This window comes from Hemiscyllium ocellatum, chromosome 30 (genome assembly GCF_020745735.1).
Source record: "Hemiscyllium ocellatum isolate sHemOce1 chromosome 30, sHemOce1.pat.X.cur, whole genome shotgun sequence".
In the NCBI taxonomy this organism is placed as follows: domain Eukaryota; kingdom Metazoa; phylum Chordata; class Chondrichthyes; order Orectolobiformes; family Hemiscylliidae; genus Hemiscyllium; species Hemiscyllium ocellatum.
This window is the reverse complement of record NC_083430.1, coordinates 33,655,936-33,683,693: the sequence shown is the minus strand read 5'-3', so window position 1 is coordinate 33,683,693 and position 27,758 is coordinate 33,655,936. Positions and strand designations below refer to the sequence as shown.

Here is a 27,758-nt window from a genome sequence, read left to right as displayed (position 1 = left end):
TGTGAAATTTTGTCTGGTAATATTAGATTAGATTAGATTAGATTAGATTAGATTACTTACAGTGTGGAAACAGGCCCTTCGGCCCAACAAGTCCACACCGACCTGCCGAAGCGCAACCCACCCATACCCCTACATTTACCCCTTACCTAACACTACGGGCAATTTAGCATGGCCAATTCACCTGACCCGCACATCTTTGGACTGTGGGAGGAAACCGGAGCACCCGGAGGAAACCCACGCAGACACAGGGAGAACGTGCAAACTCCACACAGTCAGTCGCCTGAGTCGGGAATTGAACCCGGGTCTCTAGCGCTGTGAGGCAGCAGTGCTAACCACTGTGCCACCTACTATGCCACCGTGCCACCCACAACTTGGAAGTTGTTCCAGTACTTGGGAAGTTATGTTAAAAGGTGCTTTACAATTGCAAATTATTGTTTTTGATCTAAATCCGCGTATAGCCTTTTTGAAATCACTGCCTTCATTCAATTTTATGTGCGATTCTTTTGAAAGCACACATCCTGCTGGGATTGGTCCTGCCTTTAGCCCCTCTCATTTCTAATCCAAGCATGGCAGGTCCAGCCATTTGACTATGGGGTGCATCACAGTCAAGCTGACCCAGTCCACAGAGGTGCACTTTATATCGTAGCCCAAATAGGCAATGAAGCAAATAACACTTACTTCTGTTCACCTTGGCTGCTATCAGCACAGATCATGCTATTTCAGGTGCTGCCTAACTGAATGCCATGTAACAGGCTCCGTCATGCACTTAGCTGGTCAGAGAGCTGGAGAAACAACCTCACCCTTTATAAAACTCTTTCAGGACAGTTGAGTATATAGATGGGTATGTCTGCATCAGTGGCTACTGTATTATTATCTTTAATATGAACAGCTGCTAATTAGATCAGGTATCAGCTCTGGCACCTTCTCGATGTCACGATGTCCAGTGTGCCCTGCAGCAATGAAGTACTTCTCTGACGTGTCATCACTATGGCAATGATGGGAAACAATGCAAGTCCAGTAAGATCCCATAAATGGTGATGTGATAAAGGCCACAGAACATCTTTCAGTCATGTCGGTCAGGAGTTAAATACTGACCATGACACAGAGGAGTTCTGATCCTCCTCCGAAGTATAGAGGTTGGAAATTTTACGTCCTTCTAAGAGGGCAGACAGGTCCTCTGTCTGACATGTTATTTGAAAAGTGGCACCTAATAGCAGATTGGTTGGGCTTCAGATTGGTTCCACTAGTTAGCGCAATATCAAGGGCCAAAGGGCCGGTACTGTGCTGTAATGTTCCATCTAGAGCAGGATTCCCTCTGTATCAGACTGATATGTGAGCTGAGCTTCTACACTCATGATTCTAGATTGGGATTCTCAAAGCCTGGACTGGGAAACTAAACATGTTGCTCAATCTTTTGACATATCTGCCTCACATGCACATTTTTAAATGATTCACAAAAAGATAACTTGCCTCACTCATTTTGATCACAAATCTCACCTTAAGCACTTCCTGAATAATGACAGATCAAAATTTCACTGCAGAGCACATCTGATAGCGTAAGGTTCTGGGCCTGTGGGAACAACTTTAAATTCCTCATAAGAACATTACGTTCCTTACTCTAAATAGACCTTGTTTACTGCAGAATAAATACTGCTGTAAGTCCTGGTATCAATCCCTCCACACTTTCAGTTCTTTGACTGGGATAATGAGACGTGTAATTCCCAATGGAGCCAGTCTGATATTCCTCTTTCCATTGGTTGTCCATTATCTCTGGTGCAGGAACGTGAAGTTCTATGCAGTGACCTTTAACCTTAGAGGAACCCTGATCTCTCCAGGAGCTAAATATGGCAGCCATTCCATTTCAACACATATTTAAAAATGTGACAATGTCAAATGCATCCTTGAAGTGTTAGTTCCTTGCCTTTAGACTCCCCAAAACGAAGAGCAGCTAAACCTTTGATTGCAGGTAAAAGTTTCTACTCAGATTTTGTGACTGTAATCTTCATTCATGACAAAAAGTGTTATCACATTGACCAAAATTGGCATTGGTTCAAAAGGTAACTGAGATTGATCTGGTCTGCTTGGAAACCTCGGAGCCATCCATCAGGTATGTTTTCTTTCAGCGTAAAGCTCACTCAGCTGATGATTCACATCAGGGTCTGGAACCTGACCATGCAGTGCGATTATGTCCTGGGCAGATGGCCGCTGATGGAGTTGTAGGCAGGTCTCCAAATGACTTGAGGAATACTGAAGGCCAATGGCAAGTGTCAAGTGTTGCTTCAGCTGCATTGGTATCAGCACAGATTTTTCTGCATGTAAATCAACCATCTCATTCACAGGACAATTATTGACCAGCTCCACAATCTTAAATAAAACAAAGAACTGTGCATGTTGGAAGACTGAAACAAAAACAAAAAGTTGCCGGAGAAACTCAACAGGCCTGGCACATATGGAGAGTTAACGTTTTGAGTCCAGTGACCCATCTCATGATGCCACACCCACTGAGTTTCTCCTGCAGTTTCTGTTTTCATCACAGTCTGAAGTGCCTGGATATTTCAGATCCAACAACAACTTTCATTCACATCGTCCCTTCAGCCTGGTAAAACATCTCAAGGTACTTCACAGGAGCGATCAGTTGGTCAAGGAACAACATCTATCTGTACCTCTCTCTGTCACTGAAAAGACAGCCTTTAAAACTTACCCCTTTGACCATGCTGTCCTAATATCACCCAGTGTGGTTCTGCATCCGACTTTATCTGATTAAAGTCCAAGTGAAGTACCTTGGGATATTCTACTAGGTTAAAGAGATTAAATAAATGCAAATTGTTGGTCATCAAGCCATAGCATTTAAATTTTCTCCAGCATCAATATAGGCTGTTCTTTCAACTTTGAACATAATCCAAAAGATCAAGAAGAGCATCCCACTAGAAACCCCAAGAGGAAAGAAAAGTAGGAAATTTTGTAAGCACTTTTGTACTGAATAAGGACCCCTTGGCTTCTCCCCGACACATACATTGGATCATGTTTTGCAAACTGCATGCTCCCAGTCTGCATTTGGGTTTAATGATCTGTCCCCCTTTTAGTCAATAGATGTAAAATGTTCACAAACTTGATTAATCTGTTGAACCATATGAAAAAAATGCACCCTCTGTGACCAATGAGTCCCAGATTTTCTGGCTTAGAGGCAGAGACACTACCAATTGAGCAACAGGAGCTCGACCCACCCCCTCCATTTAAGGTTATTGGAATAACAGGTTGTAAGTTTGCAACATGCATTTGCAGCACATGTCAATGAGATCACTTTAACACACAGCCACAACACAGAGCGATAGTACAGGTACTCCCTTTGCTACTTTTCCAATAAATTGTGAACCCAATGGAAACAACCTTCAGTCTTTTGGATTGACCTTTTGAAATGACCCTTGAAATCACCCAACTCAAATGATTGGTTACCTATTTCTGCCAGAAAATTGAGAGCCCTGTTGTTAGCGCTAAGACCACAGTGAAGCAACAGTTGAAAATAAAAATCTTTAATGGCCCCATCGGGATTAATTGATACAACATGCCCAAGGTACCTTCTTCAGATTCCACGTCTTCCATTAATGCAACAGTGACTCCCATCTCCTGGCACTTCTTACTGTGAGCCTTTGACTTCATGTGCTTTGTCAAGTTCCCTGAAGAACACAAACAGTGAGGCATTTAGCTGATTCGATGCAGTAAATCACATTTGGCTGCTACTTGGCTGAATAGCCAGTCTCTGCTCAATTAACGTCTCAATGAGGCTAATCTGCTTCCTCAGGCAATCTCCTTCTGAAGTTCATAAATCATCCTAATGGTACTGGGGTGTAATGTGGCTCAGCATTGGCTGGGTGTAGAGGCAAAGCTGATCTATCACGCGGTGACAGCAAGGTTGTGATCTAATGACTCAAGTGCTCAATTTTGCCCCCCCTCTGCTTGTATACTTTACAGCTGGTCTCTCATTGACTGGCAAGGTTCCTGCAATCAGTTTTTAGCAATGCAACATCTGTGACAGCAAAACATTCAGCACTGATGCACTGTGTCCTTTATATACAACTAAATGCCTACATTTTAGCAATATGAGGCACATGTTCCACTCCGCCCCCCCTCTCCCCCCCCCCCCCCGCCATCCCCAGCACACAGAAGAGGGAGGGTTAATAAATGTAGTGTCACAATGGTCCACTTGGGTTGAAATATCTAGGTTTACTTCCCATTCTGTACTTTGATTATTTCATGGTTATGCCACAAAAGAAAGAACCTGTATTGACCTAGCACCTCCCTCAACCTCAGGTTGTCCCAAAGCATTTTACTATCAACAAAATATCTTTGAAGGGCAGTCACTGCAACAGTGGTGCAGCCAAATTACATGCAGGAAAAGTCAAACTGCACACTAAAAGATCCCACATCCAGCAATGCATTAACGACTAGATTGACTGTTTTTAATGATGTCAGTTAAAGGATAAGTATTGGACAGCTAGGAATACTTCACCACTCTTCTTTGCAATAGTGACATAGAATTGTTCACGTTCACGTCAGAGCACGTCTGAAGAAGCGACCATTCAACAGCACTGGATTGGACTCATATCCTGGTTGTTGGAGAGAGATTCAAATATCATCTGATTCAGAGGGGAGCATACTTGGCATTGAGCCACAGCTGACACCTCAGTCAAATGTGGGTTTTGTGCCAGAGAATGTTAGCAGGAAATAGCATGAACATGCATACACAACGAGGCAATGATCTTTGCTGCAATCCTGATCGAGGGAGGTTATGTATTTCCTGCGTACATAGTTAGAATATTCTGAGCATGGATTAAGGCGAGGGGTGGGGGCTAGTGACTGAATAGAGATTACCTGCAAGCATCACTCAAAGTTTCTTTGTCATGTACACCGAAGCTTCAACTCATTTTTCATTTCTCCATCCTTTATCGCTATGGTTTCTAGTTCCTATTCTTTACAAAACATTTCAGCAGAAAGTACCTCCCAACGAGGGAGCTGGTGATCATTTTGCTTCATTACAGCTTGTTGAAATGCTGGCGGCAAGAGCTGCTGCTGAGACTCTACTACTATGCCCAATAAAGTAACTATTAAAGAGTTAAGTATCTCTGGGTTTAATTATAAATATGGGTAACTAAATTTGCATAAAATAGCACATGCATTATTGCAATAGCTCAACAGCACCTCATTAGTTGCAAATAAAGGGAACAAACTCGAATTGTTTTTTCTCTGTACATATGCTGCCAAACCTGCTCAGTATAGCCTGATGACCCCTCACTTCAGCCCAGCAGTGTAACTCTCGCACTGCTAAATGTTGAGACATCTGCTAGACAATGGGGGATGTCCAAAGTTACAAAAAGTAAAGGTGACTTTGAAACTGCTGATATAAGAAAAGGACTGACTTCCATTTATTTAATGCCTTTCCTAACCAAAGGCCTTCCCAAAGCACCTTAACAGCAGTACATTGTAAAGTTCAGTCTGTCATAACACGGCAACCAATTCATGCACAGCAAGTTTCTACAAACATGACACCGATCAGACAGATATGGATGAAGGGATAAAAATTGGTCCATGACAAAGGCCCCTTCCCTTCTTGCATGATAGTGATGGGAGAATCTTTGATATCAGAATGGTTGTCCCGCAGGTGGCACAGAAGGAAGGCATTGGCCTGTCTTACGCACCATCAGATTTGAACGTTGTGGGAAAAGACACAAAGCAAGTCATCATTATTCCAATTCAGCTGACTGGGCTCAGAATTCCCCTTTCCAGTTTCAGTAGAGCTGGTGTCAGGAGTACCGGCCACATTTTATCAGTTGCAGTCTTCCAACAGAAGACCATTGTGTTCCAACCAGAACAGTGCCAGGGGTGCAGGGTGTCTATGGAATGATTAGAGAGACTGGGGCTGTTCTCTCCAGAGCAGACAAAGGGGAGATTTAATCGCATTATTTCAAATCGTGAACAGCATTAGCAAAATCATTAAAGATATTGTGTTTAAGTGGCAGGAGGGTAGGTTAATAGAAAACAAAGACTGAAGGAATTGACAAAAGAACCAGAAGGGAGAGGGGGAGACTGTTTACAGTGCACAATGAGCTGCTGTAGTTTGGAAAACAGTTGTCAGAAAGAGGGGTGAAAGCAGATTCAAAAATAGCTTTCAAAAGGGAATTGGATGAATACAGGAGGTTGCAGGGCTACGGGCGAGGGAGAGAGGAGCGCGCTAATTGCATAGTTCTTTAAAGAGCTGGCACAAAGGTGAAAGGCTGAATGCCTTGTATCTGTATTGCTTCATTCTCTGATTTTCTGACCAGCTTTGCATTGCGTAGTCTTTGCAAGGGTAAGAATTGACACATGTTCAACAAAATAGCACAACAAACCCCCGTGTTTAAGTTGCCCTAAATTTGACACTGCAAATATAGTGGGGCCTGTATGTCCAATTAGTGTCAGGATTTTGGTTTTGACATCAGTATGTACTGAGCTCATGTAGAATTACGTGGTTTGATTAGCATCATTTTGGAGCAGCCTTACCCAGTAGCTATCTTTGCCACTTGCTTTCCATTCCTCACACTCGCTTCTGCTTCCCAAGCCCACACTTACAGCAAGTCTTTGGGAAAAGGAAGGAGATGGTGAGAACAAGTGGGAAAGGGAGAGAAAAGCAGGGAGTGGGAAGGTTGGCAATTTGGAAGGTTGATGATCAGAAAGGACAGCAATGGGACATGCTCTGTGCAGAAATTAAATTAAAAAAAGAGTTTGCACATTTCTTTTATATAATTTTTAATTTATTCCATTTTTAACATTATGGCATTTATGAACATGGCATGTGTTACGGAGCTGCAGTCCACAAAGAACCTCTTTCGATTACAGACAGACAGTAGATGGTATCATGCATTTTTCTGAAGACTTAGGCCCTATAAAACTAACTGTATCAGCTGTAACAAGAAAACCCGATTTGCTTAAAGTTGCGTTATTCAGAAAAGCAGTCACCACAAGACAGAACGCAGAATTTAGCTGTCCAGCTCATCAAGTATGCTCCGCCATTTGATTGTGGCTGATCATGTTTCTCAAACCCATTCTCTTGCCTTCTCCCAGTAATCACTGATCCCCTTACCAATCAAGAACATATCTATCCCTGTCTTAAATACAACAATAAGCAAAGGATTATTGTACTTATCTTTCACCTGTAGACATCACTGTGTACCTACGGGCCAACTGCAGCACCAGTTAACAAAATAATTCTGATACAAGGTCATTAATCTGAAATGCTAACTAATTTCCTGCTTCCACAGACATTATTTCAGCACACTCTCTTTTTGTTTCAGACACAAACGTCACCCAAAGAACACATGGAGCAAAGAACAACCCTAACAGGCAGCTGTGACATTGCCATCTCTCGACAATCCCTCTGACACAGGCCATCTCAAAGACCAGGATTGTCAAATTAGCACTTATTTTGAGTCCGTTCTTCTGTTGTAATTGTGACCCTCAGCTTTTCAGAAACCTAATTTGAGACTGTCGGAACTAATTTAGCTTGTGACCATGACCAGCGTTATGATGGAAAAGATCCTCTCATCCTGTATTCACATCGAGTAAAAGCCAATCTTTGTGCTGAACAATCGTGTCAGTTTCCCCAGCCCTGCTTCAGGACAATAGGGAAAAAATACAAGTTTGTTTTCCAGTGATAAATTGCCTTCAGACACAAAACCCTCTTGAAATGTAATTAAGATCATTATTAAAAGGAACACTGTGAATGCGGGGGACCTGAAATACAAAATTGCTACTTTTGAAAGGCAGCAAAGCTATATCTGAATTGTCTTAACATTGTATCAGCAGCAAGTTTAGAAGTTATTTAGTGCAAGTAAGATCACAGTGTAAGAAGATGTTTAAAACCTCAAAGTCCTGCCAAAAATATGGGCCAAATTATCGATATATTTAGTCAACTTGTTCAGGCATTCCTCTGAAGCAAGTGGGACTTGAACAAAAGATAACAGCATTAGCATTACACTATGAATTATATTTATTTCCTAATTAACCTATTCAGAGAAGTTATTACACACTTCTGGGGCAAGTGGGATTTAAGTCAAGCACTCCTGTTCCAGAGGTAGGGACATCATCACTGCAGCACAAGATCCCTACAATGAATTATATATTGAGTATAAAATATGAATCTCCAGCACTGGTGTAGGTGGTTGCTATCTTGAAATGCAAAACAAAACAGCGGTGATTCAATACGTGACACTTTTTGTGAATGAAGTAACTCTTCAAAAATGTTTTTAACCACAATCAAAATGTTTTAAAAATTATCAAATTCATTTTCTTTGACATTTAATGCAAGGAACTCAACAAAGTCATTCATTTGACAATAAGGTTTTCTTTTTGCAGTCTCTGAGCAATTTTGGTCTTCTGCTGCAACATTACATTGTTTCAATCCATAAAGTGGTCACAACAGCTAACTGAGATTTTTGGTACATTCAACATTTAAGTGTACATATACACATTGTACTTCAATGATGATGTTAACATCCTAATGGCTTGTCACATGCTTCTCGAGACCAGGTTCTCGTTCTCATGATGCATTTGGCCCTGGGCAAATTTTTCAGGACAGATTCTCTCCTTTCATTACTGCACCAGTATTCACAAACACCAAATTCCCTTGTTGCCACATAGTAATTTGAAGACTTAGCAAATGTTATGGCTTTTGGCTCATAACCAACCTAGAATTCTAAGCTTTTTTGCTGGAATACCTATTTCTCTTTGCAGCTCACCCCAGCCAGGTCTGTGTGGATGTGCCTACTCCTCGCACCCAGGTTCTTGGCAATGCATCTTGTATCACCTGCTTGAATCCATGAGAGGGGTAAAACCTGTACCTTGGAGGTGAATAATGGAGGCTGACTCCAAATGCAAACAAAGTACTTCTGAGCAGAACTTGGGATTGACTTGTACATTAATTTTAGCACCAAAAAGATTTTGTGCTGTTATATAAACCCGCCCAACGTATTCACCATGATCTTGTTGAGATGTGGCTTTTTGCAATCACATATGCCTTCAGCACTGCATCCAGGCAGCCAAACATCAAGTACGTCATTGGGCTATTTGACTACATTGGGAAGAAAGGAGCATGAGGAACATGCAACAGTTATTTAAAGCCACCTTACAGGTAGAGTACCATATGCAGTTCTGAGAACAACACCTTAAGGAGGTCACACCTGTCTGAGATGCAGTACAATTAAGTTTTACAAAAATGATACCTGGACACGAAGGTTTAGATTCTGAGGAGAAATTACCCAAACTACGGTTGTATTCTCTAAAATCTAGAAGATTAATGGGAGATTTGATTAAAGTTAAAGTTAAAGGTAAGGATGGTAAGAAACTATTTCCACTGATTGAAGAGTTTAACACCAGAAGGTACAGTCTGCAAACTACAGCCATATTGCCCATATTTTCACTGCTGAGAATATTTAATGTGGCATTGGTAGTAAGGTTCATTGAGCCAGCAATACATGGATGTAAAGCTCTCCTGACTTTAGAACCCATCATCTAGGTAGGCAAATCTATTGCAGAACCAAGGGAGAGACACGATGTTAGCAATGCTATCTTTTGGATGAGATGTTGAATTAAGGTCTCTTCAGCCCTCGTGGATGGATCCAAAGTAATCTCATAGTGGAATGGCAAAGCACAGATGAGTTCTCTGCAATCTCATCAATATTTACTCCTCAACCAACATCACTAAAACATTATTACCAGATTGCCATTTGAGAAAGGTGGCTGACTGCAACTTGAATGCTGCCTTTCCTACACTACAAAACTCAAAGGCAATTATAAATTTGAGAAACACTTTTGGGATGCCCTGAGGTCATGGAAGGTGTTATATTAATGCAAGTCTTCCTCTATTTTCTGCAACTACTAGATTCACAGCTGTGTAACTTGTTTATTCAGCCTCTGACATGTACACAGCAAAATACATTGACTGGTGGAAAAAAAATGGCAATGACATAATCATTTATGAACATCGGGAAACACTCTCTGCAGTGACAGAGGTGGAAGCCTGCAGTTATGAAAGAGTTACACCGAACTAATAATTTGCACTAATTTCTGGGAATGCACAGATCAATAGAAGCCGGCAGTACCCCTGTGTGTACCACCCGCATGACAGACAAAACTGCCAAAGAAAATTATTTCTCTCGAAAGGGCAGGTGGGCCTCTCAGTTAACAAAACAGTACAAAATACCTTTTATTAGAACAGCAAGTGCCTTCAGGTTAAAGACTAAATTTCCTGAAACAGCTGTTTGGATTTTGCTTCCAGTCTACCAAGTGTTCCAAAAAAGACCATCAACTGGCAACTTTATATTTACTTTTCAAAATACATTCCAAAATTTTCAATTTATTGCTTTATGGCATGATACCATTCCCCCTGCGGTAAGCTAGTTATGCAAATGCAAAGCAATACCATTCACATGTTGGGTGGGTGTGGATCTGACTTATAGGCATCAGATTTGCCTGGTTAGTTCCCTTTCATTGAGGTCATGGTTGTCTCTATTTCAAACCAACCTACCTGCCTTAGGCTCTGGGATCAAACCCTGAACCAGGTGAGGTGCCCAAGCCACTGGATAGGATTTAGGATTATTTGGGAGGAGCAGCTGTCTGTTAGTAAGACACTTGCCTCTGAATCAAAAGGTTGTAGGTTCAAGTCAGGCTCACGCTCCAGTGCTGCATCATTTGTCGCCTTTTAGAACGAAACATTAAACTGAGGTGGGGACTGTCACCTCAGGCAGATGAAAATAGGAAACTATACTGCAAACATGTAGCTTTGTCTTGACCAATTTTTGTTCTTCAATCTACATCACCAAAACAGAGTGCCTGGTTATTAATACTTGGCTGTTTACTGCACTCCACTGTGGTCAAATTGGCTACCACATTTCCCACATTACAACAGTGACTACACTTCAAAGCTACATCCTTGGTTGCAAAGCATTTCCAATAGTCTGAAATGGTGAAAAGCACTACAGAAATTTAAGTCCTTTATTCAGAGAAATTCCCACCGAATGCCCTCAGTCTGTGCCTGTCTCATCTCCTCCACTCTCAGAAATGTATGCTGTTCCTTTCTGAAGGAGTTAGTTGACACACCTTCAGTATTACATGCTCCATTAATATCCTTTAATTTATCTATCCCACATCTACCAAACTGTTAGCTCAGGAGACAGAGGTAAAAACAAATTAAAATTAAAGTTATGAGTGACTTTGGTTGAATCCAATTTGGGATCACTGTGAGAAACAGCAGATAGACCCTCCTGTTTAGTCCTCTTCCTCCTTTGCATACTCAAAACAATATTGAGGGCTGCTCAGAGACCAGTCGAGTTGTTTTTGCGGAAGTTCAGTACAGACACAGGCCTCTTTCTGAGCTGCAACCCTTCTGCCATTCTATAATTAACTGAGATTTTGTTCTCACACATTTTCTTTACTTTCTAGTGGGACAGGGAAATCTCTGCATTCTTCAGTCATAGCCTCTCATGCAATCTCGATTTCTGCCTGACTTGGGTCCAAAATTCCAGAATTCCCTCTCTAATTATGCCTATCTGTCTCCTCATTTAAAATATGCAATAACTCCTATTTCTTTGACTAAACTTTTGGACATCTGTCCTAAAATTCTTCTTAACATTGCTTGCAATTGTTTGAAAATGATCTTGTGACATTTTACTGCATTCATTATGCCACAAATGACAGTCATTGTTGCTGTGAACAACAGCAAAACTAAGCTCCCACTGAACCCACGTGCCATCCAGCCACTCTGCCATTTTTAGCACTTCCCTTTCCACATAAAGTGGAGGTCAGCTGTCTCAGCAGACAGAGACTAGGTCTTGACCTCACTGCCGTGTGTGACGGGGATTCCCACCAGTCATTCCCATGGTGATGGTCACCAAGGATCAGACATGTTGTGGCAACTCTCAGGTCTTGTCTTTGGAGAGGTGTGGAAATGGGCACAGGATGTGGGGCGTGACTTCAGATTTTGAGGCGCAAGAAAGAGAAAAGACTTTCTCACCTTTGGTTTTGAAGGCAAAGTTACAATAGTTGCAGACGTATGGCCGGAGGTCTGTGTGTGTGCGAATGTGTTTCTTCAGCATGCTGGGTTTCTTGCAGCGAATTCCACATTCCTCGCACACATACTTTCCCCTTCCCCGCCCTCGCACATAAACATAATCTTCATTGGACTTATACCTACAGAAACAATATACAAAAATACAACAGTTAATGAATCTTCCCCCCAAAAAACTTTTTAAAAAAGCAGGCTAGGTGGCAATTGATGAGGGGCATGGGTGTCTGTGTGTATGAGAGAGAGAGTGAGAGAGTGAAAGAGAGAGAGAAAGCCCGAGCGAGCAGGAGGCGGGAGAAAAAAGGGTCACATCGTAGGCTTAGAAGCTTCAAGAAGTATCAGCTGACCAAGGGTGACAATGGCTAAAGTAAGGCTGCGGTGGACCTTAAAGAGCATTTGGTGCAACGCGTTGGAACTCCTGTTATTAAAATAGTAAGCTGCTATGGACCCAGACTTGAATGATATTGGCTGTACACTGAGTAGACTTTTCAATCCATTTAAAAAGGAGAAATCAAAGCTACACTCGAAGCCAATACAAGAGTAATGTCCAATATAAACTTTGGCCGGACTTTCCCTTCTCTTGAAGAATGACACTAGTGTTAAGCAGTTAGAAAAGAACTCTTACACTTATATAGTGCTTTTCATGACAATTGGATGGCTCAAACCTTTTTACATCCACTGACATACCTTTTGAATTGTAGTCACTGTTTCAATGTAGGAAATGACAATTTTTACACTGCAAACTCCAACAAACAATTATGTGGTAACAGTGAAATAATCAGTTTAGGTGCTCTTAGTTCTGGATAAAATATGAGCCTCTGCTCTTCTTCAAAACAGTACCAGAGGATCTAATAGATCAGGTGGGGCAGGCCTCCATTTAAGGTCACATCCAAGATAAAATGTATTTCTTCGTGGAAGACAGTTTGAAATTTCTACCACCTTTTGTGTGAAGAAATGAATCCTAGTTTCAATCATGAAAGATTCTGGCGCCTACTTACAGACTAAATCTTCTAGTTTTAGGCTCCCCAAGCAGCAAAAAAAAAATTCTTTTGCTCGATCTGCTCCCAGATCCATTCCTCTAAATAACTTAAAAACCTTAAATCAAAACAAACACACATTTTCACATTCTAACATACACACCTGCCTTGGAGAAATATTTACATGCTTCTAATTGGTCTTCTCTGTTATTAGCACATTATCTACAAAAATGGTGACCTGGGGGGTAGACCCTTGTGAAATGTTCTCCATCATCTGCTGAAAAATTGCACAGGCCGACAATACCTGAAATGGCAGTCTCATATATTGGCACAAACCCTAATGGGTATTAATTTAGCATACTTCTGGGAATCCTCATCTAACCGTAATTGCAACTGCGCATGGGTCATGTCCAGCTTTGTGAAGGGCAGACCCCTCCCCCCACCAGCTTAATGTATAAATCTTCTATGTGAGGGATTGGGTATTTATCCAGCTGCAAAAATGGTTTACTGTTTGTTTAAAATCCTCACAAAGGCAAATCAATATGTCAGGCTTCACAATTGGTGCTGCCCATTCCGCAAACTGGACTGGTTTGATGATTCCTTCACTTTCCAGCCTCCTGATTCCTGCCTCAACTTTTGCCCAAAAGGCGATTGGCACCGGGCGGGCCTTGCAGAATTGTGGAATTGCTTCTTGGTCAACACGCAAGGTGGCCTTGGCTCCTCTGATAGTCCCTCGACTTTCCTGAAAAACTTCCAGGTATTTGTTTAGGACTTCACATGGGCAGCCATTGTCTAATCAAGAAACGTTGAACCAATCCAAGTGAATCTTTCTCAATCTACGTTGCCTCATCAAGCGTGGGTCCGAGTATTTTACTACAATCAGTGATAACTGAACCAATTGCTTCTCATAAAAGACTGGACCCAAAGTTGTACGCCTAATCTGTAAATGTTTCCTGGAATAGGTTCATAGTCCAGCCGAGGTCTCGTACAAATTTGAGGATTGGAGTCCAGAGCACATTTTGTTAAAGACTGGTTTTGTGATCACTGAAATATCCATGCTGGTATCAACCATCATTAGAACTGGGTGACTATTTAACCAGACGTTTATTTTGATTGGTTCTGACTTGGACAACTGCTAAGCAATTTAACTATTCCAAACTAGATGCAGGCAGACTTTCCAGGGTGTACATTTTTCTGGATACTGGCCTATGAGTTTTCTTACTCAGTTTAGGTCTAATAGGAATCTTGCTGCCTGAAGACCAGCAGCAACTAAAATGGCCCAGATCCTGAAGATAATTCTACGTGCATGACTGAGGCTTGGCTTTATTTTAGGGTTTTGCTGTGGGTTGACCTACAGGCCCTCTGTTCAGGATATGTCCTGAGTGAGTCTGTGCAATTTGCCTTCACCCAAGTGGTGTTCTCCAAGTTCAGTCAGCCTGGCGAGAACATCTACTTGCATTGGAATACCCCACAACCCTTGAGCTCCACTTGCTACATTTTCCAATGATAAAGCCAATTGTAGTGACTGTTTGAAGGCCAGTTGGGCTTTAGCTAGGAGGAGCTTTTGTATGGTTACATCATTAATCCTATGTACCAAACAGTGTCACAGCATCTCATTAAGGTTTAAACCAAAGTTACACACCTCTGCCAGTCATCTTAATCTAGTCAAACATCCTGATACAGATTCCCCTGATTCTTGAATTGCTAAAAGAAAGCCTTAGCATCTCAGAATTAAAGGAGGCTTGGAGTTGTAATATTCCTGAACTAAATCTGTCAACTCCTGAAAGGTTTTCATATCTGGTGCCTCAGGGAAAGTTAGGCTCCTAATAGTTGAAACAGCTGTGGGTCCACAAGCTGTCAGGTGAATTACTCATTGCTTTTCATCTGCCCCAATGTCATTTACCAAGAAAAAACAATGCATTCTTTCAACTTAGTGGGCCCAGTCTTCAACCACAGGATAGAATGAGTCAAGCTTCCCAAATGACAGTATAATGGGCGGCACGGTGGCACAGTGGTTAGCACTGCTGCCTCACAGCGCCAGAGACCCGGGTTCAATTCCCGCCTCAGGCGACTGACTGTGTGGAGTTTGCACACTGTCTGCGTGGGTTTCCTCCGGGTGCTCCGGTTTCCTCCCACAATCCAAAAATGTGCAGGTCAGGTGAATTGGCCATGCTAAATTGCCCGTAGTGTTAGGTGAAGGGGTAAATGTAGGAATATGGGTCTGGGTGATATACGCTTCGGCGGGTCGGTGTGGACTTTGTTGGGCCGAAGGGCCTGTTTCCACACTGTAAATAATCTAATCTAATCCAATCAATAGCAGAAATGCTTATCCCAACTCAAGGATGACTGTCATGAGTGAATTTCTTCAGAAGTGTGCTTTTGTCTCATCACCACAGAATAACTCCACAGAAGCTGATATCCAGTCACTAACTCACCCTCTATTACACATGGAAAGTCTTTGACACTGAGCCAGCTCCCTCAGAGCCAGCTCTCAGAGTGAACAGAACCCGTGACACTCCTGTTTATATCTGTGAACCAGGGCTCCTAGACTGGACTGGATTAACAGCCTGAATCAGAGAAGTCATTCTGTGATGTCCACCTGGTTGCCCTTGTGTCAATCACCACCTTTCCCCAGTGTATTCTAATCTAGATGCAGTTGAATTGTCTCAGAACTACTCTCCCTCTTGTTTCATAGTCCTCCACCTACAAAGGCCAGTGTTCCATTAACCTTTATCTGAATCCTGGCATTTTACGATCTATATATCTGAACCCAACCACACCAATCTCTTAGAACTAACATTTATTCATGTTTTCAACATTTAGAAAGTACTATTTTTATCCTTCTTAGGCCCAAATTGCAGGACCTCATCTATCTGCATTGAGATATATTTGTCAAAGGATTTCTATTCAATCCATTCATTAATATCTCTCAGTAATTTTATTTTACTTACGCTGCTTACAGTAATGCCTTTCTTTGTGCTTTCTGCAGATATGAATTTGTAGCCTTCTATCCCATCTGTTAAGTTGTTATAAACATGGTGAGTCCTTGTAACCTTAACACAGATCCTTGTAGGAACATTGAATCATGTTGAGCTGGTTAAGCACCTAGGAGAAAGTGAGGTTTGCAGATGCTGGAGATCAGAGCTGAAAAATGTGTTGCTGGAAAAGAGCAGCAGGTCAGGCAGCATTAAAGGAGCAGGAGAATCGACGTTTCGGGCATAAGCCCTTCTTCAGGAATGAGGAGAGTGTGCCAAGCAGGCTAAGATAAAAGGTAGGAGGAGGGGCGTTGGGAATGCGATAGGTGGAAGGAGGTTAAGGTGAGGGTGACAGGCCGGAGAGGGAGTGGGGGCGGAGAGGTCGGGAAGAAGATTGCAGGTCAAGAAGGTGTTGCTGAGTCCGAGGGTTGGGACTGAGATAAGGTGGGGGGAGGGAAATGAGGAAGCTGGAGAAATCTGTATTCATCCCTTGTGGTTGGAGGGTTCCTAGGCGGAAGATGAGGCGCTCTTCCTCCAGACGTCGTGTTGCCATGGTCTGGCGATGGAGGAGGCCAAGGACCTGCATGTCTTTGGCAGAGTGGGAGGGGGAGTTAAAGTGTTCAGCCACGGGGCGGTTGGGTTGGTTGGTGTGGGTGTCCCAGAGGTGTTCTCTGAAACGTTCCGCAAATAGGCGACCTGTCTCCCCAATGTATAGGAGGCCATATTGGGTGCAGCGGATGCAGTAAATGATGTGTGTAGAGGTGCAGGTGAATTTGTGATGGATATGGAAGGATGCACTGCATCCGATGTGGCCTCCTCTACATTGGAGAGACATGCCACCTACTTGCGGAACATTTCAGAGAACACCTCTGGGACACCTGCACCAACTAACCCAACTGCCCTGTGGCTGAACACTTTAACTCCCCCTCCCACTCCACCAAGGACATGAAGGTCCTTGGCCTCCTCCATCGCCAGACCATGGCAACACGACACCTGGAGGAAGAGCGCCTCATCTTCTGCCTAGGAACCCTCCAACCACAAGGGATGAATGCTGATTTCTCCAGCTTCCTCATTTTCCCTCCCCCCACCTTTTCTCAGTCTCAACCCTCGGACTCAGCACTGCCTTCTTGAGCTGCAATCTTCTTCCCGACCTCTCCGCTCCCACCCCCTCTCCGGCCTATCACCCTCACCTTAACCTCCTTCCACCTATCGCATTCCCAACACCCCTAACCCAAGTCCCTCCTCCCTACCTTTTAACTTAGCCTGTTTGGCACATCCTCCTCATTCCTGAAGAAGGGCTTATGCCCGAAACATCGATTCTCCTGCTCCTTTGATGCTGCCTAACCTGCTGCGCTTTTCCAGCAACACATTTTTCAGCTCTGGTTAAGCACCTGCCCATCATCCCTTCTGCCTCCTCCCATTTAGCTAATTTCCTAAATTTGTCAACAATGCATCCATACTGTCAAAAATGAACTTGCCCCCCACAATCCACAAATACCACATCAAAATCTCACATATATCTCTCTTCCCACACTTCACAGCCAGACACCCCTCAGATGAATACACAAACTTGCCGTTCCTGAGTTGTATACTATCTAGTAGGACAGAAATCCTTTCAAAATAATCCAACTGACTGAAACCCAATCTGGTTGGAATGGGAGTGCACTGGGAGGTTGGGAGTTGGTGTACTGACCACTTAACCCAGCGTTAAGTTTATCATACTATGACATTAACCACTGCAAAGGGGTAGCACATGCCATTAATTTAACAGCCCTTGAAGTGAAACACCAGGCACTAAATCACCTTGTGATTTAGGTGTTGAAAATAACATAACTCTGGCTGAAAATGATGGGCTCTCCAGCAGCTTGGTTGAATTATGTTTGGCTGGATGCAAAACCCAGACGCCGACTTTCTCTTCAAAGTTTATTTTGATGTGATTCACCTTGTCAACCTTTACGATTCCCTGCAAAAAGAAATTTTGTTTCCTCAGGTTTTGCTCCCCTGCTGGTATCACAACATAGACGCATACTTTGGATGACAAGATAAAGCCTTACAATTGACACATTTCTCCCCCATCCCACCTTCAAGAATATCAGTTGGTGAGGGAGGGCTTTAAACAAGCCTGGCACTTTTCACTCACCGTTATAATGCAAACAGAAGCACTGACTGTGAAACTACTGAATACTTCCCCTGAAACATTTCCCTTTCTCTTTGGGCTTTCAGCCAGTCTTTGGTATAACTGTAGATACCAAACTCTTTCTTGAATGAGATCTTACTGCTCAGAAGGGCAACAGATGCAACTGTGAAGCTATTTTTTCTTGGGTTGCAGTTCTAATATTTTCATATCATTTGCATCAGACAAACAAATGCAATGACACAAGGTTCTTTATTTTAGCTCTGGGTTGCACAAAGGGGGTTTACAGTACGGCACACCATCTGTATCTGTGCTCTGCTTTTGAGTCAGCAAATTATATATGCATCAGCAGACAGTGACTGTTTTAACTGACAACAGAGTGAGCATTGTCAAATAAGCTCTAAGCATTTTCGCCATATTTCACCTTGAATGGTTTTGTCAGAGTTCCTGACCTCTGTGAAAGAAGAATTTTCATAGATATTCCGTTCCCCTCCACCCCCCATTTATTCATAGGATGTGGCCTTATTGGCAAGGTGTGGATTTATTGCCCATTCCAAATTGCCCCTATAGGTGGTGGTGACCAGCTGCCTTCTTGAACCATGGCAATCCATTTGGCACGGGTATACAGAATACTGTCAGAGATGGGGGTTTCTGCACTTTGCTTCACATTGACAGCGAAGGGACCACAAAGTGGTCCCGAGTCAGGGTAGTGTGAGAATGAATTGGAAGGGATCTTGCAGGCAGTAATGTGGGTATTTCCTCCTTGTTTTTCTTAATGATAGGCATTCCGGGTTTGCCTGGAGAGTGCTTGGGTGGGGTATTTATCTATTTTATGGGAGAGGTAAAGAGGTGGCTGGCTGAATGATCCGGCTCACATAGATTTAACTATGTTGTGTCCCAACTCTTCCCTTCTTCTTTTCTGAAAATGTCAAGATACAGCTCCATAGATGCTTAAAGCCCTGCTCTGCTTTGTCTACTGTTCATAATTAGAGTCTATGCAAACTGTTAGTAGGTCAATAATTTCTGGATCTACTAAGTTTTAGCAACTGAACTGGGAATAATGAGAGAGGGGGGGAAGGCTTATTTATTTGTTTCACTTCAACCAACCTTCAGGGTGATGGGGAGTTTCAGAGGGTTACCTTCTAATGCAAACACTGTTCAACAAGAGGCACAAACTATCACTTGCAGTGAGTAAGGTAATAAGACCAAAAAGGGATCTCATTTAGCACAGCATGATGCCAGAAATAGTCATGAAATGGACGACTAATTACTCTGCTGAGCTCGAAGAAGTTTATTCCCTTCTCCAATAAACAGCCACCCGAACCATTGGATCAAATGGAGGATAAGGCCCAGCTTTAAGGCTCATTGAAAGAATGAGACCTCCCATAGTTGACTGGTCCTTGAATAATGCGCTAGCATTAGAGTTTACTCTGAAGCATAAGATATTTACAGGGTAGACAGCCACAAACTGACACTACTAACGGACAAAATAAAGGTGGGACTTTTCTATTCAAACTAGTGTGTTTCTTCATTTCCCTTTTCTTGTGAAGCAGTGTCATATGTTAATCTCCTTTCTCCAGTCAAGAGGCTGGATGATGGAAAATCTCCCACGTGTCTAGAACTGCCCTCTGAGACTAGCTTCTTTGAAATGAAAGATTTTCTCTTTATTTTTCAATTCCTGCAGGGAAGCAGTGTGAAGAAGGGGATGTGAATGATTCAATGTCACACCATTCTGCCAATGTACATACTGCTGTACGACTGCACTGTTTCAATAACAATGCTAACTGACTGACATTCATCAGAAGCAAATACTCAGTGGAATCACCACTAAGTGCTTGTTTGGGCTATAGTCTCAAAACTAACTAAAACTTGCACCAATGACTAAACATTTTGCACTTCGTAAAATCCTAAATTGACAGCAGAGTTCCACCCTCGACTAGTTTCAAGTGTGCATCTCAAGTCTGTTAGCTGAAGACTGTGTTACACACAATCTTTAATAATCTGCAAGGTCAGGGCTATAATTTTCTTCACTGCATTACAGCAATGTTTCATCCTGAGTAATCTTCACTCCAATTTAATATCAACCTCTCTCCTCTGCAGAGTAACTACAAGCTCTGAATAAATGCGACAACACTGACAGATTTGTTTTGGGGTGTGGTTTTTGTTGGATATGGTCTCAGAGCATTATTAAAAAAAACACTGTAAAGTAAACATTGAAAATGAGAACATCAAAGTCCCATGTGATCATGCAAATAAAACGGTTCAACTCTCAAGCACCGGGATCAGGATTCACGTCAGATGTCATTTCAATGATGTGAGCTTCACAAAGTTTATTGTGGTATGTTCTGTGTTTGGCTATCCAGGGAAAAAAAGAGGTATAGGTCATTGCAAGTGAAATGATGTATGTAACCTTTTATATAATGGTGTTCATCGCTCACAATTTATGCTCCTCCAGACTGGGTGATCAAACACAGATTGGGTAATCATTTTGCTGAGTATTTCCCATTTCCACCTGGACCTCTCTGTCCTTGACCTCCAACATTGCCCCAATCTCAATTTGGAGTTTAACAACTTTACACCTTGATCACGTGGTGATGATTCTGCAGCTGCCACTTATACCTCTTTTAGCCCCAGGTTTAGTTGATTGTTTTGTCCTACATACTGTCTTTTTCTCTCATTCCATAATCTCTTTTGACATTTAACCATTTTTGTTCTTCACTCTATTACATCCATTCCCCTGTGTTCTTTCTTTCTCTCCCCATATCTTATCTCCATGTCTGGACTGTTGTTTAACTTCTAACTTTTGAGTTTTGATCCAAATCATTGGTCTGAAAGGCTAACTCTGTTTCCTTCTCCACATATGCTGCTTGGCCATTTGCGTATTTCCCATATGTCGGTTTTATTCCAGGTTTCCAGAATTTGGGTCTGAAACAATTGTGCTAAACTTACGAGGGTAATTACAAAGGAGTGTGAACAGATTTGGCTGGAGTGAACTGGGAAAGGAGTTTAGTCAAAAATGACTGTTGAACAATGTCAGTTCATGACACACAGCAAAGATATATCCCAGTGAAGAAGGAAGATTCTCAAAAGGGGATAAACCACCCACGGTTAAACAAGGAAGTTAATGATAGCAACAAATTGAAAGAGAAAGCATACAATGTTGAAAAGATTAATGATAAGCCAGAGGTTTAGGCAAGGTTATTTTTTTAAAAAATCAACAAAGATGATGAAAAAAATAGCAAAAAGAGGGAGAAAATAAACTTTGAGTGTCAACTAGCAAGTAATATCAAAATGGATCAGAAGAGCTTCTTAAAAAAGAAGTTTCAGACCAAAGTGAACATGGGCCCCTCACAGAATAAGGCCGGAGAAATAGTCATGGCAGAGGAGTTGAATAAATACTTTGCATTAGTTTTCATGGTAGAAGACACTAATAGCATTCCAAATAATCAAGGAGCAAAAGGAAAAGAAGAAATAAATACAATAACTGTCACTGGAGATAAAGTACTATGGAAAATAAAGGGACTAAAGGCTGATAAGACTCCTCGATTTGATGGACTGCATCCTAGAATGATGAAGAGAATAGCTATAGAGAGAATGGGTGCACTGTTAGTAATCTTCCAAGAATCCTTAGATTCTAGAAATATCTCAGCAGATTGGGAAACTGGCAATGCAAGACCTTTATTCAAAAGGGAAGGAGATAAAAACATTTAATTATAGACAGATTAGCTTAATATCCATCTTTGGAAAAATGTGAAAGATTGCAGCAAAGGATGCAGTGCACATCATTTAAGAATACAGAATATAAATCAAACAGAAGAGTCAGCGCAGCTTTGTAAAGGCGATACCATGCCTGACTAATGTATTAAAATACTTTGAGGAGGTGACAAGCAGGATAGGTAAAGGTAACCAGTAGGTGTAATATATTTTGAATTCCATAGAATACCTATGGTGTGGAAACAGGCCGTTCGGCCCAATAAGTCCACACTGACCTTCCGAAGAATAATCCATCCCGACCCATTCCCCTACTATCCTATATTTACCTCTGACTAATACACCTAGCCTACACATCCTTGAACACTATGGGCAATTTAGCATGGCCAAATCACCTAACTTGCACGTCTTTGGATTGAGAGGGGAAACTGGAGCACCTGGAGGAAACCCACACAGACATGGGGAGAATGTGTGGAGTTTGCACAGTCACCCGAGGCTGGATTCAAACCCAGGACCCTGGTGTTGTGAGGCAGCAGTGCTAACCACTGAGCCATCGCGCCATCCTCCAATAGGCATTTGACAAGAAACCGCACAGAAGGTTACATAACACGTTTTTGGGGTAATATATTATCATTAACAATTAATTGTTATCCAACAGAAGACAGAATTGGGATAAAGGAGCATTCTCAGGATGGCAACCTGTAACACAATGCTGCAATTCTTTAAATATTTAAGAATGACTTGGATGAGCAAAGTGAATGTACCATCACCAGGTTTGCGAATGACATAGAAGTAGGTGGAAAGGCAAGTGGTGAGGGTCTGCAGAGGGATATAAACATGTTAAGCAAGTGGGCAAAAGAATCGGCAGATGGAATATAATGTGGAAAAATGTCAGTTATACACTTTGGCAGGACGGTTTGAGGAGCCGAACATTAGTCAGGACGGCAGAAAGATGCAGCATAGAGGTATGGGGATGAGGGGGGGTCCTTGTGCATGAATCATCAAAACCAAGCATATAAGCTCAGTGGGGAAGGCAATGGAATATTGACCTTTAACTCAAAAAAGAGAATGGAATGTAAAAATAGGGAATGTCTTGCTAAAATTACATGAAACATTAAAGTTAGAACATGCCTAGAATACTATGAATAGTTTGGTCTCCTTATCTAAGGAAATATATACTAGCATTGGGTACAGCCTAGGCAAGATACACTGGGTTGATTGCGTGGATGGAGGGATTTTCCTATGAGGAGAGATGGCATGGACTGGGTCCGTACTCATTTAAATTTAGAAGAAGAGGCAACCTTATCGAAACACAAGATTCTTAGGGGACTTTGACAAAGTAGATTTAGAAAAGTTGTTTCCTCTTCAGGGAGAGTCTAGGACCAGAGAGCCATAATCCTTCCCAAAATGGGTCACCTGGTTAGGACAGAGATAAAAGGGATTGCTTCTCTCAGAAGGGAACTGAATCTGTAGATTTCTATTTTACTGAAGAGGAGTTTTGAAGCATATTCAAGACTGAGATATAAAGATGTATAATCAATAGCGGGTTATGGAGAAAAGGCAGGAAAGTGGAGCGGAGGAATACCAGCTCGGTCATGATCTCATTGAATGGCAGAGTTGACATGATGGGTTGAGCGGCCTACTTCTGTTCCTACGTTTTATCATTGGGTGTATTTTGCTCTGTTCTCACTAGCAACGTTTCCTCTAAGCTGTGTGGCTGTGCAGCCACATGGAGGGTCTGTATGCACAGATAGACATGCCATGCTTGGACTTCCAGCACCACATGTTACTGTTGTGCACAACCTCATGGTTTGCACAATGGCAGGAAAGGTGAGAGGGAACATAGGTCACTCCATGTCCACATACAGGTACTCCTCAGCCAAACTGCAAACAGATAGCCGAGGGGGCAACTCCAACGCAACTTGCCAAGTGCAAACTGTCCAATATTGCCTTCACCAAATCCAACAAAGTGTAAATTGGTTTGGATGTTAAGCAATCCTTCACCAGATCCCATCAGATTGTCTGTGGGTGCTCTGGTTTAAACCTGCCCCAGTGTCAAATCCTGTATGTTAAACAAGAGGATCACAGATGATGAGTTTAATACATTCTTATTTTTAAAGCAACGTTAGCTTCGATAGATCACATCTACACTGTGACAGATGTAGAACTTTATTTGGGAGATGAGGTTTTCTTTTTAAGATATTCTATTCCCTTTATGTTTTGCATTTTTCAATATCAAAAGCTGGTCCGAAGGATTTTGGAATTAACCTCTTCCCCATCCGTCACACTAAATGGTGTGGGCATCGCAATCATAGAATCCCTACAGTGTGGAAACAGGCCATTAGGCCCAACAAGTCCACACCAATCCTCCGAAGAGTAACCAACCCAGACTCATTTCCCTACCCTATTGCGCTACACTTACCCCTAACTAATGCACCTAACCTACACATCCCTGAACACTATGGGCAATTTGCCACAGCCAATTCACCTAACCTGCACATCTTTGGAGTGTGGGAGGAAATCTGAGAACCCAGAGGAAATCCACTCAGACACGGGGAGAATGTGACAAACTCCACACAGACAGTCGCCAGAGGCTGGAATTGAATCCAGGTTCCTGGTGCTGTGAAACCGTAGTGCTAACCACGGAGCCACTGTGTCACCCGCAATGTTGAAGATTGCTGGTCCCATCACTTCTCACCACTTCCTAACCTGAAATGTTGCTTCATTAGGGATGTGGTTTTAGCAAAAACAGTGGAGCTTGCTCTCACACAGCCACAACTATGCAACATGTTTGGATTGTTCAGTATCAGTGTCAAAAAACAGATCTGGCAAAGATTCCAAAAGGACATGGTGAATCAAACACTACTTTTCAAATTGCAGGTTAAGATGATGCATTAGTCCAATGTTCTAAACCATGAAGTAAACTGGCATTTCAAGTCTGAGAAAGTGAAGTACCTGTATATGATGGTGGTTTATGACATTCTAATTCTAAACACTTACTGCAATCATTGACAATTATACCATACAAGATTAGCCACACACAGAGGGAACATGACGAGCAGGAGGAGGCCATTCTGTCCTTCCAGGCTTGCTCTGGTGTTTAGTTGTTTATGGCTGAACAATATGTCAACTCAATTATTTATACTAATGCCAACTCCCTTCTAAACAAAAGTATCAGTCTTGTAAGTTTCAAATATATGTGGTACTGAAACTTTTTTGGGGGGGTTGGGGTTCTACATTCATACTCTTCTCTGAATAGTCAGCTCATGACACGGTCATCTTTACTTAATGGTGACTTGCATGGACAAACTTCTTACTCTTAGTGCACAGTTGCAAAAGCAGCCTGAAAAATTCTTCACTCACCTCCGCAGTGTAAAACGTTAAATCTAACCACAGGTTATAGGTGAAATAGTAGCTCAAGGTATTGAGAATCCACCTCTCCACTATTGGTTCGGGAATCCCAGACTAATTAGCCAAGTGCTATAAAAACAGTGGCACACTAGACAAAGTGGTGCTTGGTGCTAGACACATCTAGAGCCTGGACTCCCAGCAAAGTGACAGCAACTTGGCACTGATGAAAATCTGGAACAATCATTGAATGGAAAGTTGGAGCGTGCTGCGTTATACTCAGGAGCTGTCTTTGAATAGAAAAAATAAGTCATGCATGGATAAAAGAACCCTCGGTCATTCTCTAATGTAACAAAGGAAGGAACAGCCTTCTTTGCACTATGATCAGGCTGAAAATTAGTTTTCACATGCACCGCCAATGGCAAGGTTACCGGCCATTCCTGATGAAGGGCTTATGCTCGAAACGTCGAATTCCCTATTCCTGAGATGCTGCCTGGCCTGCTGTGCTTTGACCAGCAACACATTTTCAGCTGTGATCTCCAGCATCTGCAGACCTCATTTTTTACTGGAAAACAAACAGTACAGATTGAAATAATAATAATAAAAAAAGAATTCTAAGGTGCTAGATTGCCAAAAAATAAAAAAATGCAACTCATGGAGAGACGTTTTAGGTTCTAGTACCTTAAGTTGTACCCTGAATCAGAGGATTGTGGATTCAAGCCCCAATCCATTCATTCACACACATTACATAGGCAAGTGCTTCCCAAACCTTATTTATAAAGCATCTCAGTGAGATCCAGGAGAGCAAAAGCCTATCAAGGATGACACAGAGTTGTTATAACTCAGAGTCCACAACTGCTGTTGTTGCCTCTTAGCACAACCCTAAGATTTGAACTCGGAATGAGACTTGTGCACACTCTTTCTTTGAGATACCTGATCTGGGCTGCCTTTTAGATGGAATGTTAAATAGAGACATTGGCAACCAGACAGAGGTTTGTCAGGCTGTTTGTCAACTCTTATGGTACTCAAATTAGCCGCTTTGTTTCACTATATTACACTGTCATATTACAGCATTGCAAAAGTATTTCACTGGCGGAAAAGTCCTCAGAGATGTCAGAGTTAGAGAAAGGTGTGAGAAAAATAAAAAAAACTTTTGCTTCAACCCCATATGTGGTTCGATTCAACAACACTAAAACAGAACACAAGACAACTTCACAATCAACAGTGAAAACTAAACCCAGACATGTTTTCCTCCAGACTAACGCCAGTTTGGCAGAATTAAAAATCATTGTCAGTGTAATTTTGCACTTACAGCAGAATAATATATCTGTTACAAAGTATCATGACATTAAAAAAAAGTAACATAAACGATTTGTATTTGTATTTAGAAGACCCTTTAATATGAACCTAAAGTGCCCCAAAGCTATTCATAGAGGTAAAATCACGAAGGCAAATCCAAAGCAGTGTATTTTAAGAGTGACTAAATGCTGAGGGCAAAGAGGTGGGCTTGAAGTTGGGCACTGGGGGGAGTTCTCAAATAAGATGCAGGGAGGTGCAGTGGATTAGGGACACAAAATGAGATCTGGCCTGGATAACTAAAAAGACATGACATCCAGTTGGAGTGGAAGAAGGGATTGCTAACTCCCAATTCACATGAACAGAAATTTCTGCGACAGCTGGCTGATGTAACAGAGTTAAGAAAAAAGCAAATCTTGAAACAAATTTTGAACATAATGATGAGAGTTTAAACTGTAGAATTAGGTGACTAGAAGTCAATATACATCGGTCAGTAAGACAGCAGTGACAGGTAACGACAGTTCAGTGTGGGATCTGGACACACATAGCAGCGTTCGGGATGAGCTGCAGATTACACAGAGATCACCCAGGAGACAATAGTCAGGCTGCAAGTCTGCAGGTGACAAAGTCATGGATGAGGTGATCAGCAACTGAGGGGCTGATGCCATGACAAAAATGGGCTAAATTCCAGAGGTGGAAGAAAGTGGTCTTCAAGACGCAGGGCATTTAGGGTTGGATGCTCAACTCAGCTTTAGTAAAATTGCATGAAGACTGCCTCAATCTGTATTAGCAGCCAAGCAACAGCTGGATCAGTGTCAAGATAGTGATTGGATGATGAATTCCTGGTTAGATAAAGCAAATTTATCAGGAAAACTGGTTTGCACTTAGGTTGTGTTTCAAAGTAAATTTGGAAACATGGTGGAAGAAGCCACTTGGCCTGTTATGGCTGTGCTGATTCTTCACAACTATCCAACTATTACTCTGACACACCAACTATCCAACTATTACTGTGACACACCATCTATCCAACTATTACTCGGACACACCTGCACCTTTCACATAGTTCTACAAGTTCCTCTTATTCCAAATATTTACTTTTACAAGTTACTATTCCACCATTAGGAACTTTTACTTGTTTATTGTTTGTGGTCGTCAAATCTGACAGCCATTTTGGACACAGCAACATCCTTCAAATAACGATGAGGAGATTTACTTAATCAGTCTGC

General features: G+C 42.1%; 1 protein-coding gene across 1 annotated transcript in view; it reads right to left on the bottom strand.

The window, feature by feature from the left end:
- The window catches only part of LOC132829804 (transcription factor HIVEP3), a 70,259-nt gene that overhangs the window by 10,841 nt on the left and 31,660 nt on the right, over positions 1-27,758 (bottom strand). The window contains exons 3-4 of the mRNA XM_060847168.1: positions 12,041-12,216; positions 3,576-3,674 (exon numbers count right to left, since the gene is read on the bottom strand). Of these exons, the coding sequence (XP_060703151.1) occupies positions 3,576-3,674; positions 12,041-12,216 (275 nt within the window). The remainder of the gene's footprint in view (positions 1-3,575; positions 3,675-12,040; positions 12,217-27,758) is intronic.